This window comes from Balaenoptera physalus, assembly GCF_965194825.1.
Source record: "Balaenoptera physalus genome assembly, chromosome: 3".
Taxonomy (NCBI): Eukaryota; Metazoa; Chordata; class Mammalia; order Artiodactyla; family Balaenopteridae; genus Balaenoptera; species Balaenoptera physalus.
Genome location: NC_138890.1, coordinates 60751903 through 60769482, shown reverse-complemented (window position 1 = coordinate 60769482; position 17580 = coordinate 60751903). Strand labels below are relative to the sequence as shown.

General features: G+C 52.7%; 1 protein-coding gene across 1 annotated transcript in view; it reads left to right on the top strand.

Moving 5' to 3' along the window:
* Positions 1 to 7089: 7089 nt before the first annotated feature.
* The window catches only part of PSD2 (pleckstrin and Sec7 domain containing 2), a 69074-nt gene continuing 58583 nt past the window's right edge, over positions 7090 to 17580 (top strand). The window contains exon 1 of the mRNA XM_082454108.1: positions 7090 to 12057. Within this exon, the coding sequence (XP_082310234.1) occupies positions 12002 to 12057 (56 nt within the window). The 5' untranslated portion in view covers positions 7090 to 12001. The remainder of the gene's footprint in view (positions 12058 to 17580) is intronic.

Here is a 17580-nt window from a genome sequence, read left to right as displayed (position 1 = left end):
CCACCGCCCCCCCACCACCCCTCAGGGAACTAAGTCATGGGCAGAGGCTGGGGTGAGGGGCAGGGATGCAGGGCTCTGTCCCCACTGTTCTCCATGCACATGGAAACAGATCCGGAGCCCCCTCCCAGACCTGGTCTGGGGTGCCAGATGGAGGTGGCCATGATTTGCAGCCCCAGGTGACGTGAGCCTGTGGCTTTGGCAGTGTCTCCTGCTGGGGAAATGGGATCTTGGTTCTAGCTCTCTGGTCAGGAAGGCTGCTCTCCGCTGGATGGCTCTGCAGGGCCTGGCCTCAGGCCTGACCAGCTTCTTTTTTGCTGTCTGTTGGTTCTATACCTCCTACCCTCCCGAAGGAGGTCCGTTGTCCCCCATGCTCCATCTCTCCTGGGGAGTCCCTGCCTGGCTGGAGCTGGGTGCCTGTGTGCGTTGGGGAAGGGGGTGGCAGCGCTGCACACCGCAGATCCCAGCTGCCTCTGGACGCTGAAAAATCCAATTTTCTTCCTAATTGCCACCGCCCGCGCGCGCTCTCTCCCCTCTCAGTCTACTTCTGCTTGGCGGTGCCTCGTTCCCCCCACGCTCCCCCTACTCCTGCCTCCTCCTGCCCACCCCACGGCGGACGCTGCCCACCCCCACCGTGGTCACCCGTGACGGGACGCACCATATATCATGTCTGCAGCCGGGAGGGGCTCAGGGAGTGGACGGCCCCCGCCTTGGGCTCCCTGACGAAATCGTCCTTTTCTGCAGCGGATGACAGGTTGTGGGAACAACAGCTTGAATTACGGAAAGAAGTTTCCCCACTGAGTTAATCTGCAGTGGCTGGAGGTGACCTTCTGGAGACGGCGATTAATCACGGGCCGTGGCGGGCGCCATGCCACGCCGGGCCCTTTGGGGGAATACTACTTCCACTACAAGATAAATCATAATTTGACAATAATCATCTGCCCTAATCACTCCAGTTCTTCCGTTTAATTATTTGTATACACCGTGTTTCTTCATCGAGGACCCTGTGTGGCCGTGGGTGGGGAAGAGATGGCCACCTGGGCACAGACCCCTCTCTGGCCCCCTCAGCCTCTCGGCGCTGTGGGTGAGCCTGGGAAGACCTGATTCAGAACTGCTTGGGGGTACGTTGGCGCTCAGAGTTGCGATAGCATGACTGGGGAAACTGAGACGCAGAGAAAGGCCAGACCTTGCCCAAGGTCCCACGTCAAGCTTGGGGTGAGCCAGGCTGAAGACTAAAGCCTATGATGTTCATTCCTAGGCGGCACCCGCTGCACCGCCCTGCTGAAGAATTGGTCCAGAGCGCCTCACTTCCACTGCCGAGCTCCCTGACCTCTAGCCCCAATCACCTGGGATGCCTGGTCCCACTCTCTATCTGCCAGCATGGACAGGGTTGCTGGCTGCTTCCCCTCTCCTTACCTAAGCCCTGGGCCTGGCTGTCCACTCAGGAAATGAGGATCAGGGGTTGTGGGCATCTGAGTAGGCATGGCCTACTCCTGCCTACCAGGTGCTGTGTGATTGCTGGCAGTTGACAGGACCTCCCTGAATCTGTAGCCTTTATCTGTAAATTGGGTGAGGCTCCCTCTCTTCCAGGGTGGAGGAGACCTGGCCGGGTGCCGGATCTACAAGGGTGTTCACAGATACCTCCCACTGCTACTTCTTGTTCTGTCAGGGCCCAACTACTAGGGCCCTGCATTTCCTACTTCCACCCCCCCAACCACAACTCTGGCTTCTGGTGCCGCCATGCTCAGCCCTGGGTTGGTCATTTGGTCTTTCTGAGCCTCAATTTCCTTATCTGCAAACCAGAGGTAATAATAATAAGCACTTAATAATTCTTACCTATTGTTAGTATAATTATCAGACCGCATGGTGAGATCACAGATCACCCGCCCCTGGCCTGACCCTTAAGTTGCCTATTTGGGGTGTTCAAGAGGGGATGGGCATCCCCCCCTGCCGACAGCACTCCAGTCAGAAAGGCCAGGCTGCTGGGTCAGGCCCCTCCCACCTGAGCTGCCTCTCTTCCTGCGAGGGGAATGGCAGGGTGGGGGGAAGATGGCAGGGAGGTGGTGGAGCGGTGGCAGAAGAGAAGGGAGGCAAAGGCTGGCCGAGTGGGGGAGAGATGGCCTGGGGGGAGAGCAGCTGAGTCGCTGGGGAGGGAGGGAGGCTGTCGCTATAAATACCTCCCAGGTAACAGGACCTGTAAATGAAGGGAGGGAATTAGTCACATTCCGCGGCGCCTCGGAGAGAGGACAGGGAGCAATGACCTGAATCCACGGAAGGGAAAAAATTAGGCTAACCTTGGTGGGGGCTGGTTAGGGCTGGATACTGTGCCTCCTCAGGGAGGTGCCCTGGACGCGATCTGCTGGACAGGCCAGGGAGGAGCAACTGTGGCAGGAAGGGTCTGGGAGGGATGGCTTGTCTGCTCCATGCCCATATGTGTGAGGGTCTCTTTTCTGCTCAGGGATTCCCTCGCCTCTCTCAGAAACTCAGACCAGTTCCTCGTGGAAGTCTTTCCAGAGGTCTAGCCCTGGTCTTTCCTCATGTCACTGTGAAGCACGTTCCCATTTGCTGCCCTCCTGAAGCTCTCGCTCTTCCTGAAGCCCCCATGTTATCATGCATTCAGCTCTGCGGTCATTCCCTGGGTTCCTGGTTCAGGCAAAGAATCTGCTTGGGAAGTCAAGAAGGAGGTGTCCTGCTTCCTCTCTGGACCCCACTGCCAGGGGGTTGGATCCATTTGTCCCTCACCAGGATGATGACCACGGCCTGCCCCCCAGTCTCCCAGCTTCACCCCGCTCTGGGCCCACCCCCCTCCCCATGGTTGCCAGAGCAACAGTCAGTGCACCCCTCCCTTACTTGTACCTTCCTACTCCTCTAGGGATGGAGTCAGGCCCCTTGGCCTGGCATACGGAGCCTCCCAGATCTGTCTCCAAGCAGCTTTCTAACCACATATTCTGCCCTTGCTCTCCCCCACACTCTAAATTCTCCAGGTCTTTGCTCTGGTTGTCATTTTAGCCAAGGATGCTTCCTCTTGCTCTGGCTGGCAGATTTTCATTTTCTCCCAGGCCTCCAAGTCTGAGATTCTCCCGGCCACCTCCCCAGCTGAGTTGGGTCCTCCCTCATCTATGCTCTGGAAACCCTTCTAGCAGGGGTAGTGTGGGGAAGTGGTTAAGATCCATGCGATATGCCCTCTGGTGAATAAATAAGCTCTCCATGCCTCGGTTTCCTCAACCCCTCATAAAAAGGGGTTCTCACAGTGCTTCCCAAGGGTGGTACAGTTTGGGTGAGACGCTGCCTGAGGAGGGCTTAGCACAGTCGGCGGGTGGCAGTTCTTGGGGTCACAGTATCGATCGCACTGTTTCTGTCTGCTTCCTCTGTGGGCTGTGAGATGGGGGGTGGGGGTGGCGGCGGCGGCGCTGCGTCCCCGTGTGACTCGTCGCCGCAGCCGCAGTGGCCATCTCGCGCCTGGCACTGAGACGGTCGGCAAATGTTTGCTGAATTAATGAGTAGGGGCTGCAGGGCGGGTTTGGGCTGCAGTTCCGCCTGGGCTGCTGCAGCTGGGCCGCCTGTGTACTTGTGTGAGCCGTGGGAGTATGACTGAGGGGTATCTGTGGGTGGGGGATTCGTATCCGTGTCCCGGGGGTCTGGCGGCGCCGTGGGCAGCCTGGCGCGCCCGCTCCCTGGGGTCCCCGCCGAGCGCCTGCCTGGCTGCGGGACCCCGTTGCCAGGAGCAGTCAGGATGCGGCAGCGTCTCCATGGCAACGCGGCATCTCGAGCCGCGCGCCGCCCTCCCCCGGCGCCCCGCAGTGGGCAGGAGGCCGAGCCTGGCAGCCCCTCCCGGCCCAGCAGCCAGCAAGCTGGGCCAGGAGGCCGAAGCCTGGTGGGAGGGACTGAGGAGGGGGCTCCTTATTTTTCTAGAGATGAGGGGCTGACCTGTCTTTACTTCCCTCTCCATCTGGAGGAGGTGGACAATATGAGGGCTCTGTCCTCTGTCCATGTGCAGCACTCCCCCCCTCCAACTTCTGTCCAGGAAATCAGGAACAGGTTCTGGTCAGGGCAGGAGACCCTCACTGGCCAAGGGACATCTCTAATCTAAGTCCACGCTGTGAAAATGGCACAATGATCCAGCCTCGAGGGGCTGTTGGGAGGGGGCGCTGAGGTACTGCTGGGGAAGTGCCATCCTGTCCAGGGTATGAGTGCAAGCCCAGTGACTTCCAGTACTCACCCAATGTCCACCAGTATCCCCACTTCTCACCACTATTGCCCATGTCCCCAGTACCCTGAAACAAACTCAGTGCTTCCCAGTGTGGGCTCAGTTCCCACCTAGTGCCTCTGGTACTCGCCCAGTATCTTCCCAGGGCCTGCCAGTACTTCCAAGTACCCACTTGGCACCTCCAGTTGTTATCCACTAGCCCCCTATGCTTACTCAGTATTTTCAAATATCCACTCAGCACCCCACCCCGCAGTTCATACCCAGTAAGTATCTGGCGCCCTCCTTTCAGTTTAGGCTTGGTGCCCCTTAATATCCCCCAGGGACGACCCACTTTGCCGGGTACCTGCCTGGTGGCCCCTAGTGCCCTCCTCTTATCCACCCAGTACCCTACAATCAGTACCTACCCAGTACTCCTGTTCACCCAGTGCTAATCACTACAACCCAGTATACTCCCACTATGCACCCCCTGCCCCACTCTCTACTTTCTGGTAAATCTCCCTTATCCTCCTGATCTGCGCCCCTCCCCACTCCATCCCCCCAGCCCGAGCTCCGCCAGACCGCAGTGCTCCAGATGGCCAGGAGGGGGCGCGCGAGCGGCCAACCGAAGACAGAAGCGCGGGGCGCGGCCCGGGAGGAGGTCGAGGGGCCGCGTCCGAGGCCTTTGTCTTACGAGTCTGAGTCCGCGCCCAGGATGGGGCTGCATTTCGGGGAATTCTGCCGGGAGTGACCGCACCCCCACCCTTATCCTCTGTTAGCCCCGCCGGGCCCGCCGCCGGCCGCGGCTTCGGCTCTGGGAGGGGGCGCGCGCCCTCTGGTGGCCATAGAGCTGCACAGCTCCCTGGGCTGCAGCACGGGGACAAGGTGGTGCGTTCCTTCCCTTCCTCTTCCAGCGTCCTAGTTTGTTGGGCCTGTCCTAGTGCTGGCTCGCGGAGGGTTGGGGCTGGGGGTGGGAGTGGGGTGCGGTGGAGTTGTTGGCAATCCAGGCCCCTCTCTGATGGCAAGGCAGAGGGACTGGAGCCTGGGCTGAGGGAGAAGATTGGTTAGGGAGCTTGGGACTGGTGGTGGGGAGAGTGCTAAATCCGCTAAGAAATGGATCTCTACTCAAGGATTCAGTGGTGGGATGAACTGGGAGATTGGGATTGACATATATACACTAATATGTATAAAATGGGTAACTAGTAAGAACCTGCTGTATAAAAAAAATAAATTAAATAAATTCCAAAAAAAAAAAAGGATTCAGCAATTAGGGTTTTTATCCGGGGTGTGCTGCCTGAAGAAGGGCTGGGGCATGGGTGGATGGGGCCGGAGTTGGGTGGTAGGGTGAGGCAGCTCTATTCCAGGCCTGGCAGCTCCTGCCTGGCCCCAAGCCCTTAGCAATGGGATCCCCATCGATCGGCCTACTCCTGAATGATGCCATTACTGCCTCTGCCCACCTGCCAGCCCTCAGTCCTCTGCCCGCCAGCCTGGACCAGTTCCCCAATCTTCAGCAGTCCTGCGGTGCCCTTTCTCTCTCCCACAGTGTGTATTCTCTCTTCTGTGTATTGGGGGAAATAGATGGAGCTACAGCAGGAAGGATCCAGGTTAGATTCCTGCAGTCTGTCCTTGATTTGGGTGACCTTGGCCTGTAGGACCAGCCAGGGTCAGATCTGTTATCTTGTGCCTACCTCTGGTCTGGCATCAGGACAGCACTCAGCTAGCCTCTGCTCAATGGAGTAGTGAGTGAGTTCCCTTAGACTTATAGGTCCTTAGAGATGCCTCCTCCATCTTCCTCCTCATTGTGTGGGTGGGGAAACTGAGGCACACAGCAGGTAAAGAATTATTCCAGAATCACCAAGAATGGACGGGTGGGCCGCAGAGCAGTGAAGTGATGACCACTGGTCTGGTCTGGGTTTGGGCTCAGTTCTTATACTTACTGAAGGAGCTTGGGCAAGTCATTTCCTTCTTTCTAAGCCTCAGTTTCCTCATTTATAAAATGAGGATTAAAAACTCTGTCTACTTCCCAGGATAGCTGTGAGGATTAAATCGGACGGTGATGGTGTTGGGGAGAATAATAATGATTAGAGGCATTGTCAGCCGAGCGCTCACTTTGTGCCAGGTGCTGTGTCAAGTGACTCAGCACATGAGATCCTAGAAGTGATTATACTAGGTTGACAAAGGCTCTGAGCCTTCCTGAAGAGGCCTTGGTAACGAGAGCAGCTCACAGGCAGAGTGACGAAGCCCCTACCAGGCCTGGTGCCCGACTCCAGGCCTCCAGGATGAGCTCCAGCGCTCCTCTGCCGGTGCTCTGGCTGGAGGCAGAGGGAGGGACGAGATGACCTTAAGCTGTCCCCTGTGCAGCGGCTCCACGTTCCCGAGGCCTGGATCCGATTTCCGGCCCCAGGGGAGGGCAGAGGGGGCTGGTGGATGGAGGAAGTATGTGTCCTGGCCCGGGCAGCTGGACCTGGGGGCCTTGCCCCGGATCCTGGGGCCTTTCCTGCAAAGGGAATGTCCAAGAGCAGGAAGGAAGGAAGTGGGGAGGGGGAGGAAGAGGGGGAGAGAGAAAGGATGGGACAGGCCCCAGCTGGGAGTGAGTTTTCTCTGGGACTGGCCCAGAAAAGAGGACATCTGGATTAGCCTGGCTGAGAGGCCGTGGGTCTGGTGGCCCTGGCTGGGGCCTGGATGTGGGTGAGGTGGTGGGGGGCAAGAAAAGAGGATGAGTCCCACCCTCCGTCTCCTCATCTGTGTAGCACGTACAAGAACACCCCCTTCCTGGGCAGGATGGGAGTAAAGAATGAGGTCAAAAATGCAAAGCGCCACAGGGGCCTGGTAGGTGCGTCATGCTTGAGTGCTTGAGTTAGTCCCTCTTCCCCCCCCCCCCCCCCCCCCCCCCCCCCCCCCCGAGGCCTGACCTGTGAGACAATACACAGCTCAGACCTCGGCAAGGGCCTATGAACTCAGGCATTCATTCAACAAGCCTTATTGAGCACCTACTGTGTGTTGGGGCCTGGGGCTATTGGCGTGCACAGGAGCCAGTCCTGCTCTCACAGAGCCGGTCTGTAGTGAGAGAGGAGGATGAGTCGCTAGGCAGTGAGGGAAGAGCACAGGGCCTGTGACAGTCCAAGCGAGATGCCTGACCCAGCCTGGGAGGTGAGGGAAGGTTTCTTGGAGGAGGTGATATTTACGTCAGGACTCAAAGGATGAGTATGCATTAGCCAGAAGAAGGGGCGTGGTGGGGAAGAGCATTCTAGGTGGAGGGAAAGAAAAGCAGGTCCCAAGCCCAGGGTTCAGGGAGAGCACGACTATGGCCGCAGCAGAATGTGTGGCAATGAGCCGTGGCAGGAGGGGAGGCAGGGCCTTGGGGCTCAGGGATAGGGCTGTGGATTTTATCCTGAGGGCACTGGGGAGCCACAGAAAGTTATAGGCAGGGGTGGCATGATCAGAGCAGAATAAGGCCCAGTGGAGGGCACTCAGGGCCTCCACCTCCGTGCCCTCATCTCTCACCGGTCCTCGGTGAGGAGCAGCCCGGCCAGAGCCTCATAGCCCCCTAGTAACTTCTCAGGTTTTCCCACCCCATTTCTTTGTCAAGTCTTCTTCCCTATCTGGATATTATTTCCTTGGAGAAGCCAACATCTTCCCCTGACCATGAAAACACAACACAAGGAAGGATGGAGCAGCCCTCAGTCCCTTTTCCTTTCTGTCCTTCCTTACTCATCAGTAAGCCAAAGGGAGAGAGTATTGGTAGAATGTGTGCGAACCAAGTGAAATAAAAACAGTTGACTTAATTTGTGCAGTCTTTCCACCACTCAGGTAAGAATGAAATACATGTGCATGCACAAGCTACAAAATACAAACTGTATAATTTTGATGATTCTGCATATGAGTGAAATGTCCTTATATTTGCATTTAAAACTGGCATTGCATAATGTAAAGATGAACAGTAGAAGTCATGCTAGTCATTAAAATTTTTAATTTTTCTTTACTTAGAATGATATTAAATAGCAAATACAAAAACATCATGACAAGTTGAGAGACCACCTAGGAAAGGAAAAAGCTTCATATATATTACTATTAGGCATTTTCTCCTTGCTTTTTGGACGAGGAAGGGGCCCTGCCTTTCCATTTTCTGATGGGTCCTGCTCTGGGTGGAAGACCCCTCCATGTCTGTTTTAGGGTGGGAGCTGTGAGGGGGAGGACCCAGGGCTGCCCCCACCCTGGGCATTCCTTCTGTGCTGCAGCCAGTGTGGTGAGTGAGGCTTACAGTTCCCTGAGCCCAGGGGTGCCGGCAGAAGATGGAACCGCCTCCTTTTCTATTGTATCCCTCCCAGCTGGGGGAAGACCTAGCCCTCCCTGGGGGTCCTGCTCTCTCCCCATGTGCCACAGTCCAGGGTTTAGGGCAGGGCATCTGGGGGAAGCCAGCCCCTTCAGGCCTGAAGATGATGCTGTCCCTGGCCTTGGAGGACCTCTTCACTGACTACCAGGCTGCCATCCAGCCTTTGAGCTCCAGGGGCTTCCTGGTTCCCTCCCCTTAAGACGGGGCTCCCCAAGGGAGGGACCTGCAGAGAGGCCTCAGAAGCAGGCTGTTGTGAAGCTGGAGAGGGCTTCTGTCTCCCCTCTCTCAGCACTGCCCCCAGCTGGGTGAAGGAGAGGGGTGGGTTCTCTCTCCTTGGCTTGCTTTTGGGGGACAGTGAAGGGAGGGACCGAAACCCTTTGGCAGTGATCAGCCAGCAACCTGGCGGGCTGCCGGTAGGAGGCCCTCGCTGTTGAGGCAGAGGGAGGGTGAGTGGGAGTGCAGTTAGGTGAGAGGAAAGAGCCTCCTGAGACTGGGTCTCCGCGGGGCTGGGGGAAGGGCAGGCTGCCTGGGGTGGTTAAGACTCCCTCCCCACTGTTTGCCTCTGGCTCTAGTCCCACCAACTCATCCAAGCTCTCTGACCCTATTTCCTCCTTGAAATCTCAGGATAATGACTGCACCTGCCCCAAGGACCGCTGTGAACATTCTCTGAGCTAATGCACAAACAGCATTTAGTGTGGAGCTTGGCACTTAGGAGCCACCATTCACAGAAGCTCATTTGTTGTGGAAGAGGAGGTTGGTGACTTGGTGGGGCCTCCCTCCTCTGCCACCAGAAATGTCCTCCATCCCCTTTCCCTCTCCCGGGTCCTCCTCCTTTCCTCTACCCTGCTTCCCCACTTCCTCTCTCTGCTGTTCCTCTAGCATACTAGGCTTGTGCTCACCTCAGGGCCTTTGCACTTGCTGTTCCCTCTCTCTGCAGCTCCGGTCTCCCAGATGCTTGATGATTGACTCTCTCATTTCTTGGGTCATAGCATAAATGCCACCTCCTCCGGGATGGTGTGCCTGATTGCTCCAGTTGATGTCTTCCTGGTGAAGCCACTCTTACATTTCACTTGATAGGTGATAATTTTGTTTACTTGTTTGTTCAGCATCTTTCTCCCTTGCCCCCCAGGCTGTGAACTTCACGTAGGTGGGCACCTTGTCATCTTGTTTCCCATGTCCTCAGTGACTGGCAGCGCATAATAAGTGCACCACACAGACAGAGCCCTGCTTTTCTGAAGTTCATAGTTTAATGAGTGAGGCAGGATTGAACAAGCAAACAAATGTTTTGATACATATTTATTATTATTATTATTATTTTAAAAATACGCCTTTATTTTATTTTTTGGCCATGCCGTGCAGCATGTGGGATCTTAGTTCCCCCAGCAGGGATCAAACCCGTGCCCCCTGAAGTGGAAGTGTGGAGTCTTAACCACTGGACTGCCAGGGAAGTCCCTATTTATTATTTTCATTGTGGTAAGATATATATAACATAAAAATCAGGATCTTAACCATTTTAAAGTATACAGTTCAGTAGCATTGAGTCCATTCACATTGTTGTGCAACTGTCACCACCATCCATCTCCAGAACTCTTTTCGTCTTGCAAAACTGAAACTCTGTACCCATTAAACAATAACTCCCCATTTCCTGCACTCCTTCCAGCCCCTGGCAACCACCATTTTACTTTTTGTCTCTATGAATTTGACTACTCTACATAGCTCAAATAAGTGGAATCATGCAGTATTTGTCTTCTTGTGACTGGCTTATTTTGCTTAGCATAATGTCCTCAGGTTTCATCCATGTTGTAGCATGTGTCAGAATTCACTTCCTTTTTAAAAAATATTCCATTGTATGTATATACCACATTTCATTTATCCATTCTTCTGTTGATGGACACTTGGGTTGCTTCCACCTCTTGGCCATTGTAAATAATGCTGCTGTGAACATGGGTGTACAAATATCTCTTCAAGACCCTGCTTTCAATTCTTTAGTGTATATACCCAGAAGTGGAATTGTTGGATCATATGGTAATTCTATTTTTAATTGAACTTTAAAAAAAATTTTTTTAATTAAAAAAATTTTTTTTTGGCTGCACCGCCGCACAGCATATGGGATCTTAGTTCCCAGACCAGGGATCAAACCCATGTCCCCTGCATTGGAAGTGTGGAGCCTTAACCTGCCAGGGAAGTCTCTATTTTTAATTTTTTGAGGAACCATCATATTGTTTACTTCAGTGGCTGCACCCTTTTACATTCCCACTAATAGTGCAAAAGAGTTCCAATTTCTGCATATCCTCACAGGATATGCTTTTTTTTTTTTTTTTAGTAGTCATCCTAATGGATGTGAGGTGGTATCTCATTGTAGTTTTTTTTTTAAAATTAATTAATTTATTATTTATTTTTGGCTGTGTTGGGTCTTCGTTGCTGCACGCGGGCTTTCTCTAGTTGCGCGAGCTGGGGCTACTCTGTTGTGTGCGGGCTTCTCATCGCAGTGGCTTCTCTTTTTGCAGAGCACGGGCTCTAGGCGCACGGGCTTCAGTAGTTGTGGCACTCAGGCTCAGTAGTTGTGGTGCACGGGCTTAGTGGCTCCACGGCATGTGGGATCTTCCCCGACCAGGGCTCGATCCCGTGTCCCCTGCATTGGCAGGTGGATTCTTCACTACTGCACCACCAGGGAAGTCCCTCCTATTGTGGTTTTGATTCGCATTTCTCTAATGATTAGGATGCACATTTTGAAAGAAATGTTTGGAGAGAATGGAGGGTAGGGAGCCTTTTAGCTCTGGTGGTCTGGAAGGAGGTGGTGTTTAAATTGAGGCAGAAGGGAAGGAGGCAGCCAGTGGAGGATCTGGGGGAAGAACATTTAGAGGAGAGAAAACAGTAAGTGAACAGGACCTGAAGTGTGAGTGAGCGCTGCATGTTTTTGCTGGAGAAATAGTGAGTAATGGGCAAGGGGGTGGACGTGGAAGATGTGGTCTGACGGGTGGGTTAGGTGATCCAGGACTTTAGGCCATGGAAAGGAGTTTGTATTTGCAGTTTACGGTAAGCACTGGTTTCCTCAGGTCATAGGCAGAAGGGGGGCCGAGGGGGAACACGGGGACAGAGGGATGGATGGATGGAAAAGGGGGCTGATTGGGCAGTGATGTCGCTGTTGTGAGCGCGACAGTGTGCATGCACAGGACACGTGGTGCTTGCTGGTGTGTGCCTATGTGCGTGTGTGCACCTGGAGGCCTGGGACATGTGGGTGCTTATGTGTGTGTGTACACCTCCAGAGGCCCCAGATCATCATGTGATCGTCTCTCTCAGGAGCGTGCTGTGCCCACCTACCTCATGCCCACAGTAGCCGCCCCAGCCAGCAGGGCGTGGTGTTGCTTCCTGGGCTCCTACCACCGGCCTGGAACCAGCAAGAAGGATCCGGTTGAGGCTGGTCTCCAAGTATGACGACCAGTCTTTGAAGGTTTGGAGACAAGGGCTTGCCCGCCTGAGACCAGGAGATGACTCCAAGCCTCACCTTTGCAAGGCAGCAAGGGACGCGGGGGCCACAGACTGGGTGAGCAGGGCCGGCTGCTGCAGTACCGAGAAGGGCCACATGGGGGCAGCCGAAGACGCGGAGAGGAGGCGGGGCGGGGCGGGGCGGGGAGGGGGAGGGGAGGAGGAGGAGGGGAGGAGGGGAGGGGGAGGGGGTAAGGGGTGGGAGGGGAATGTTGTGTGCTAGGGGTACAGAGGGGCGGACAAGTCTGGGGTGAACCTCTGTGGGGCTCTGAGGTTTGCTTCCGCCTCCAAGTGGCTGTGTGTGTGAGAATAAAAGGAAGCCATGAGCTCCTTGCCACCCCAGTGGTGTCTCATTTCATCCTCAGCAACAGACTCACAGGCCCAGAGAAGTGGAGGCACTTGCCGAAGGTCACTCAGCTGGGCATTCAGAGCAGGCCTGCCTGACCTCTCGGCCTGTTTTCTAACCACTGCCTACCTTGAATGAGTTCATCTGCAGATGAGTGCTGGTTTGTTGATCTATCTCTTGGCCTTATCTGACCCCAACATTCCCTGTATCATCAGAGCATGCTCCCTCTTGGGCAGGACCAGGACAGTCTGGGAAGGGAGGCTAGGACTTGAGACCCCTCCCTGAGGCCCCTGGAGAGGAGGGGTTCAGGGGCCCTGGGGTGAGCTCAGATGTATGCCCCCATCACCATGGGAAAAACAACGTATAGTAACATCAGTTCCCTTTCTGACCTTCCCCTTGGCTGAGGGCTGGGGTGGTGGGGGCGTGGGGATGGTGGGAAACTAGGGGCTGAGCCCCTGGCCTGCCTCTGGAGCCCCTACCCCCTCTGCTGAATCTCACCCAAGCATCAGGCCCAAGTCCCAAGGACTGTAAACTGGGAAACAACCAGGGTCCTCCTCAAGAAAACCCACCAATGACTCTTCCCTGCATATAAGTGTGTGACTGAAGCGGTTTGTCCATCCTTGGAGAAAAAAACATGGATGGTTTTAGCTGAGACCATTGAACAGAGGGGCAGACTGAGGCTCAGAGAGAAATGGAGTCATCGAGGGTCATCAGTGAGGCAGCGGCTGAGGCCCTGTGCATTTTTATCTGGAAAGGGCTAGAGAGCCCCAGACAGGGGAGTCAGGAAGATATATACCCACAGGGTGGAGATTGAGGAGCCAGAATGGCAGTGATCTGGCCTCCTCCTCCAGAAAGTCCCCCCTGACCATCCCCTCTGCCAGCAATCTCAGAAATGGTCTCAGCGCTCCCTTGATACTTTGTCTGGTCAGGGAGACTAAAAACTCACTCTGAGTTGCTTTCAGGGACCTCAGAGACCCTCAGTCCATTCTCTTAGTCTGTCTAGAAATCTCCTCTCTAACTCTCCTGACATCTGCCCATCTTGCTTGCACACCTCATGTGACAGGGAGCTCACTGCCTTAAAAGGCAGCCTGTTTCATTGTAGGACAGCTCCTTCTAGTGAGACCAAACTGGACTTCCTGTGCTGTTCCCTTGGCTGGAACTAGCTCACCCTGTGGAGCACTGAACATGTGCCTCTGTCTGTGCACACAGGCCCCAGCTGGCTGCAGAGAGGTCTGTGCCCTCCCACCCCCATGCCAGCCTTCTCTGCAGCTTAAGTGGTCTCAGTACCCCGTAAACAACCTTTCCAGCCCTTCATCTCCTGAGCAGCTCTCCACTGGGTATACTCTGGGTGGGAATGGCTCCTTCTGTGGTGACTACTTTTTTCTCAATACAGAAGAAAATATGTGTTTGTTATAGGGAAATTAGAAAATACACATGAGGGAAAAACATCTGCAATGCCTTCACACAAAGACAACCCCTTTTAGCTCCTTAGGACTTTCCTTCCAGACTGACGCCAGTGCGTGTGTTAATGAAGTGAGGGGTAAAAACTGGTTGTAGGAGGCCTTTTAGGGAAGAAAGGCAGGTTTTGTTCAACTTAACACCTTGAAGGATCATTTGGTTGTGAAGACAGGTCTGCTCTGGAAGATTGAGGAAAGGGACAAAGAGAAGGAAAGGATCCTGATAATAAAGAAAGAAGAATTTCCAGTTTCCGAGGGCCATGCTAGAGACGTGGGGAAATGTTTCTGGAGCACTGTCCTCCCCACAAGCTCCCAACCACCATTTGCTCCCACTCTCCATCACCTTCCTCCTTCCTGAGCCGAGCCTGGGGCAGGCATCGCAAACCCAGGTTCCAACGGCAGTGGCCCCCTTTAGAATGGGGGAGTGAAGCCTGCAATCCTGAACTCCTGGGGAAAGCCTCCTGCAAGATCCAGTCACACGGTAAACTCTCCCCTTGCCCAAGTCAAGCTGTGAGTCCAGCTGGTGGCGCTGGCGGTGTGAAGGAATTACGGGGGTTCCCAAGAGATAGTGCAGGGGAAATAGGACAATGCGTTCAGGAGGCAAGAGGCAGGTGGGAAATGGAGAATTTCCTGGAAAAAGGAAAACAGAGCCAGCTGTGATAAGAAGAAATGGAAACTCCCCAAGAACTCCAGGGATTGGGACGGGAGCAGGGATGGTGCATGGAGTAACCGGTGTCACGGGATGGGGTCTCTAGTGAGGGGAAGGGTAACCCCAGAGAGCTGCTTTTCCTTCTCAACTAGTGTGTATGTAGAGAGAATGTCTTTCCATTTCAGCAAATATTTGTCATGCACCATTTTCATTGCTGCATAATACTCCAGTGCTTAAAGATGCTGCGATTTCTCTAACCCATGCCCTATTTTAGGATATTTAGGACTTTTTGCCATCATAATTAATGTTGCAGTGAATAACCTTGTAGCTACAACTTTGCCCCCATCCATCTTTATTTTCTTAAGATAAATTCCTAGCAATGGAACTGCTGGGTTGAAGAGCAGGAACAATTTTTAAGGCTTTTGATACATGTTGAAAAATTTCTTCCCAGAAGGTGGCAGCACTTTTGGCTCCTAATGGGTAACAGCTGTGTGAATGTGCCTATTTCCCCACACCTTGACCATCAGTTGTCTTCTTTTCACAATATTTTGTTACTCAAATTTTAGACTTATAGAAAAGTTGAACAAATTTTACAGCGAACACCCATATAGCCACCACTCAGATTTGACAATTTACATTATATTATATTTGCTCTCTCATCATCTATGCATGTCTCCTCCCTCCATCAGTTCATCTGCGTTTTTGGACGTATTTCAAAGTAAGTTACAGGTATCAGTACATTTCACCCCCTGACATTTCAACATGCATATCACTAACTAGAGTTCAATATTTGTGTATGGTTCTTTGCTTTTTTAGACGAAACATATATAATGAAAAGCACAAATCTTAAGTATATAATTGGTTGAGTTTTGACAAATGCATATACTTGTATACCCCAACTCCTATCAAGATATAGAATATTTCCATCAGTCCAGAAAGTTTCTTAGTCACTCCATGACCCCACTGTTCTGGTTTCTTTCTATAGTAGCTTAGTTCTGCCCATTCTGGACCGTCATAAAATGGAATCATATAGTATATACTCTTTTTTGTGTCTGGCTTATTGCATTCAGCATAAAGTTTGGAGATTCATTCACGTTATTGTGTATATCAGTAGTTTGTTCCTTTTTTTTGTTGAGTAGAATTCTCTTGTACGGATGTATAGCAGTTTGTTAATCCATTTGCCTCTTGATGGACACCTGAATACCACTGAAGGTTGTAATGACAGGGTTGGCTGCAGTTGCCCTGGCAATCAGATGGACACCTTTGGCTGTTTCTCATGTACAGACGAATGGATGGCTGCCCAGCTAGGTCTTCCTGACCTTGAACTCGTACTTTGTTGGAATTTGAATGGCTTTTCCATTTGTCCTCATTAAATTCCATTTTGTTGGTTTTGACTTAACCCTCCAGTCAGTCCTGATAGTGATGAGAGTAGCAAACTCGCATACACTTACCATGTGCCAGACACTGAGCTAACTCATTCAGGCTTCAGAACAACCCTACTGAGGAACTACTATTATCCCCATTTTAGAGATGAGGAAATTGAGGCACAGGTTAAGTAATTTGCCCAAGTTGACCCAATCACAAATGAGCTGGGAATAGAACCAGGTAGTCTGGATCCAGACATCGTGATCTTAACCACTCACTCTACTGCCTCTTTTTGGCTTCAGATGTCATCTCCCTCCATCTTCCACTTTCTGCAAGCACACTGAGTATGCCTCTGGGTCTTCATCCAGATTACTGGTTAAAAAGCAAAACCAGGGAGTTCCCTGGTGGTCCAGTGGTTAGGACTCTGTGCTTTCACTGCCGAGGGCTTGGGTTCGATCCCTGGTCAGGGAACTTAGATCCCACAAGCCACGCAATGCAGCCAAAAAAAAAAAAAAAAAAAAAAAAATCTATGGACCAGATACGTCCAGGGCCAAGGACAGAACTTGGTGGCATGCCTCTAAAGATCTCCTCTACCACATTTTGTTTATCCCTTCATCTGTTAGACTCTTAGGTTTTTTCCACCTTTTGGCTATTGTGAATAATACTGCTATCAAGTTTGTTAATTGCTATTTCATAATCCCTTTCTCATCAGGTTCTCCTCAACCATTCCCGCTACGATGGCTCTTGTCAATGTCCCCAGGGACGTCCATGTTACTAAATCCAATGATCAGTTTTCAGCTCTCATCTCATGTGATCCATCAGGAGCGTTTGACTTGGTTCATCTCTGTCCTTCTTGATATGTTTTCTTCATTTGGTTATGGGATCCCACATTCTCCTGCATTTCCCCTGCCTCTCTGGATGCTCCTTCTCAGTCCCCCATCTTGTGCTCCCCTTTCCCCCACCTACCTCTTCATATGGGAAGCCCTCAGGGCTTCTGACATACCCCGCCCCCACTCCTAGGTGGCCTCATGACTTCTCCCAAATGCCCATCTCTAGCCTGGACCTTCCTCAAGTATCCATCTGTCTATCTGACATCTCCACGTGGGTGGCCAACTGATGTCTCAGTCTCCGCCTGTCCTCCTCAAGCACATACTTCCCCACCTTAGTTCCCAGCAACTCCATCCTTCCTATTGTTTGGGTTCTCATATTTTGCTTTACTCTTGACTCCTTTTTCTCTGACACCCCACACGCAATCCCTCAACTCATCTTATTGGCTTTAACTTCAAAATACATCCAGAATCTGGCCACTTCTCACCAGCTCTGCTGCTACCACCCTGGTCTGAGTTCCCATCAACTCTCCCCTGGAATTCTGCAGTAGCCTCACTGGTCTCCAGGCTTATCCCTGACCCCTCCTATCTATCCCCAACAGCCAGAAGAATCCTTTAAACATATAAGTCAAATCAGGTCAGTTCTTTGTCCTAAAGCTTGGGTGGCTCCTCATGTCACTCAGCATCAAAGCCAAAGACCTTACAATGACCTTCAAGGCCCTATGTCACCTGGTCCCTTCCTCTCCGCCTCATCTCCTCCACTCTCCCCTTGTTCCCTTTGTTCCTTGCTGTTCAAAGGACACACGGGGCACACTCCTACCTCAGGGCCTTTGCACTGGCTGTTCTTGTTCCTTGGAAATCTCCTTCCCCAGATAGCTACATGAGAAATTCTTTTTACCTCTTTCTTGTCTTTGCTTGAATTCACCTTCTCAAGGTG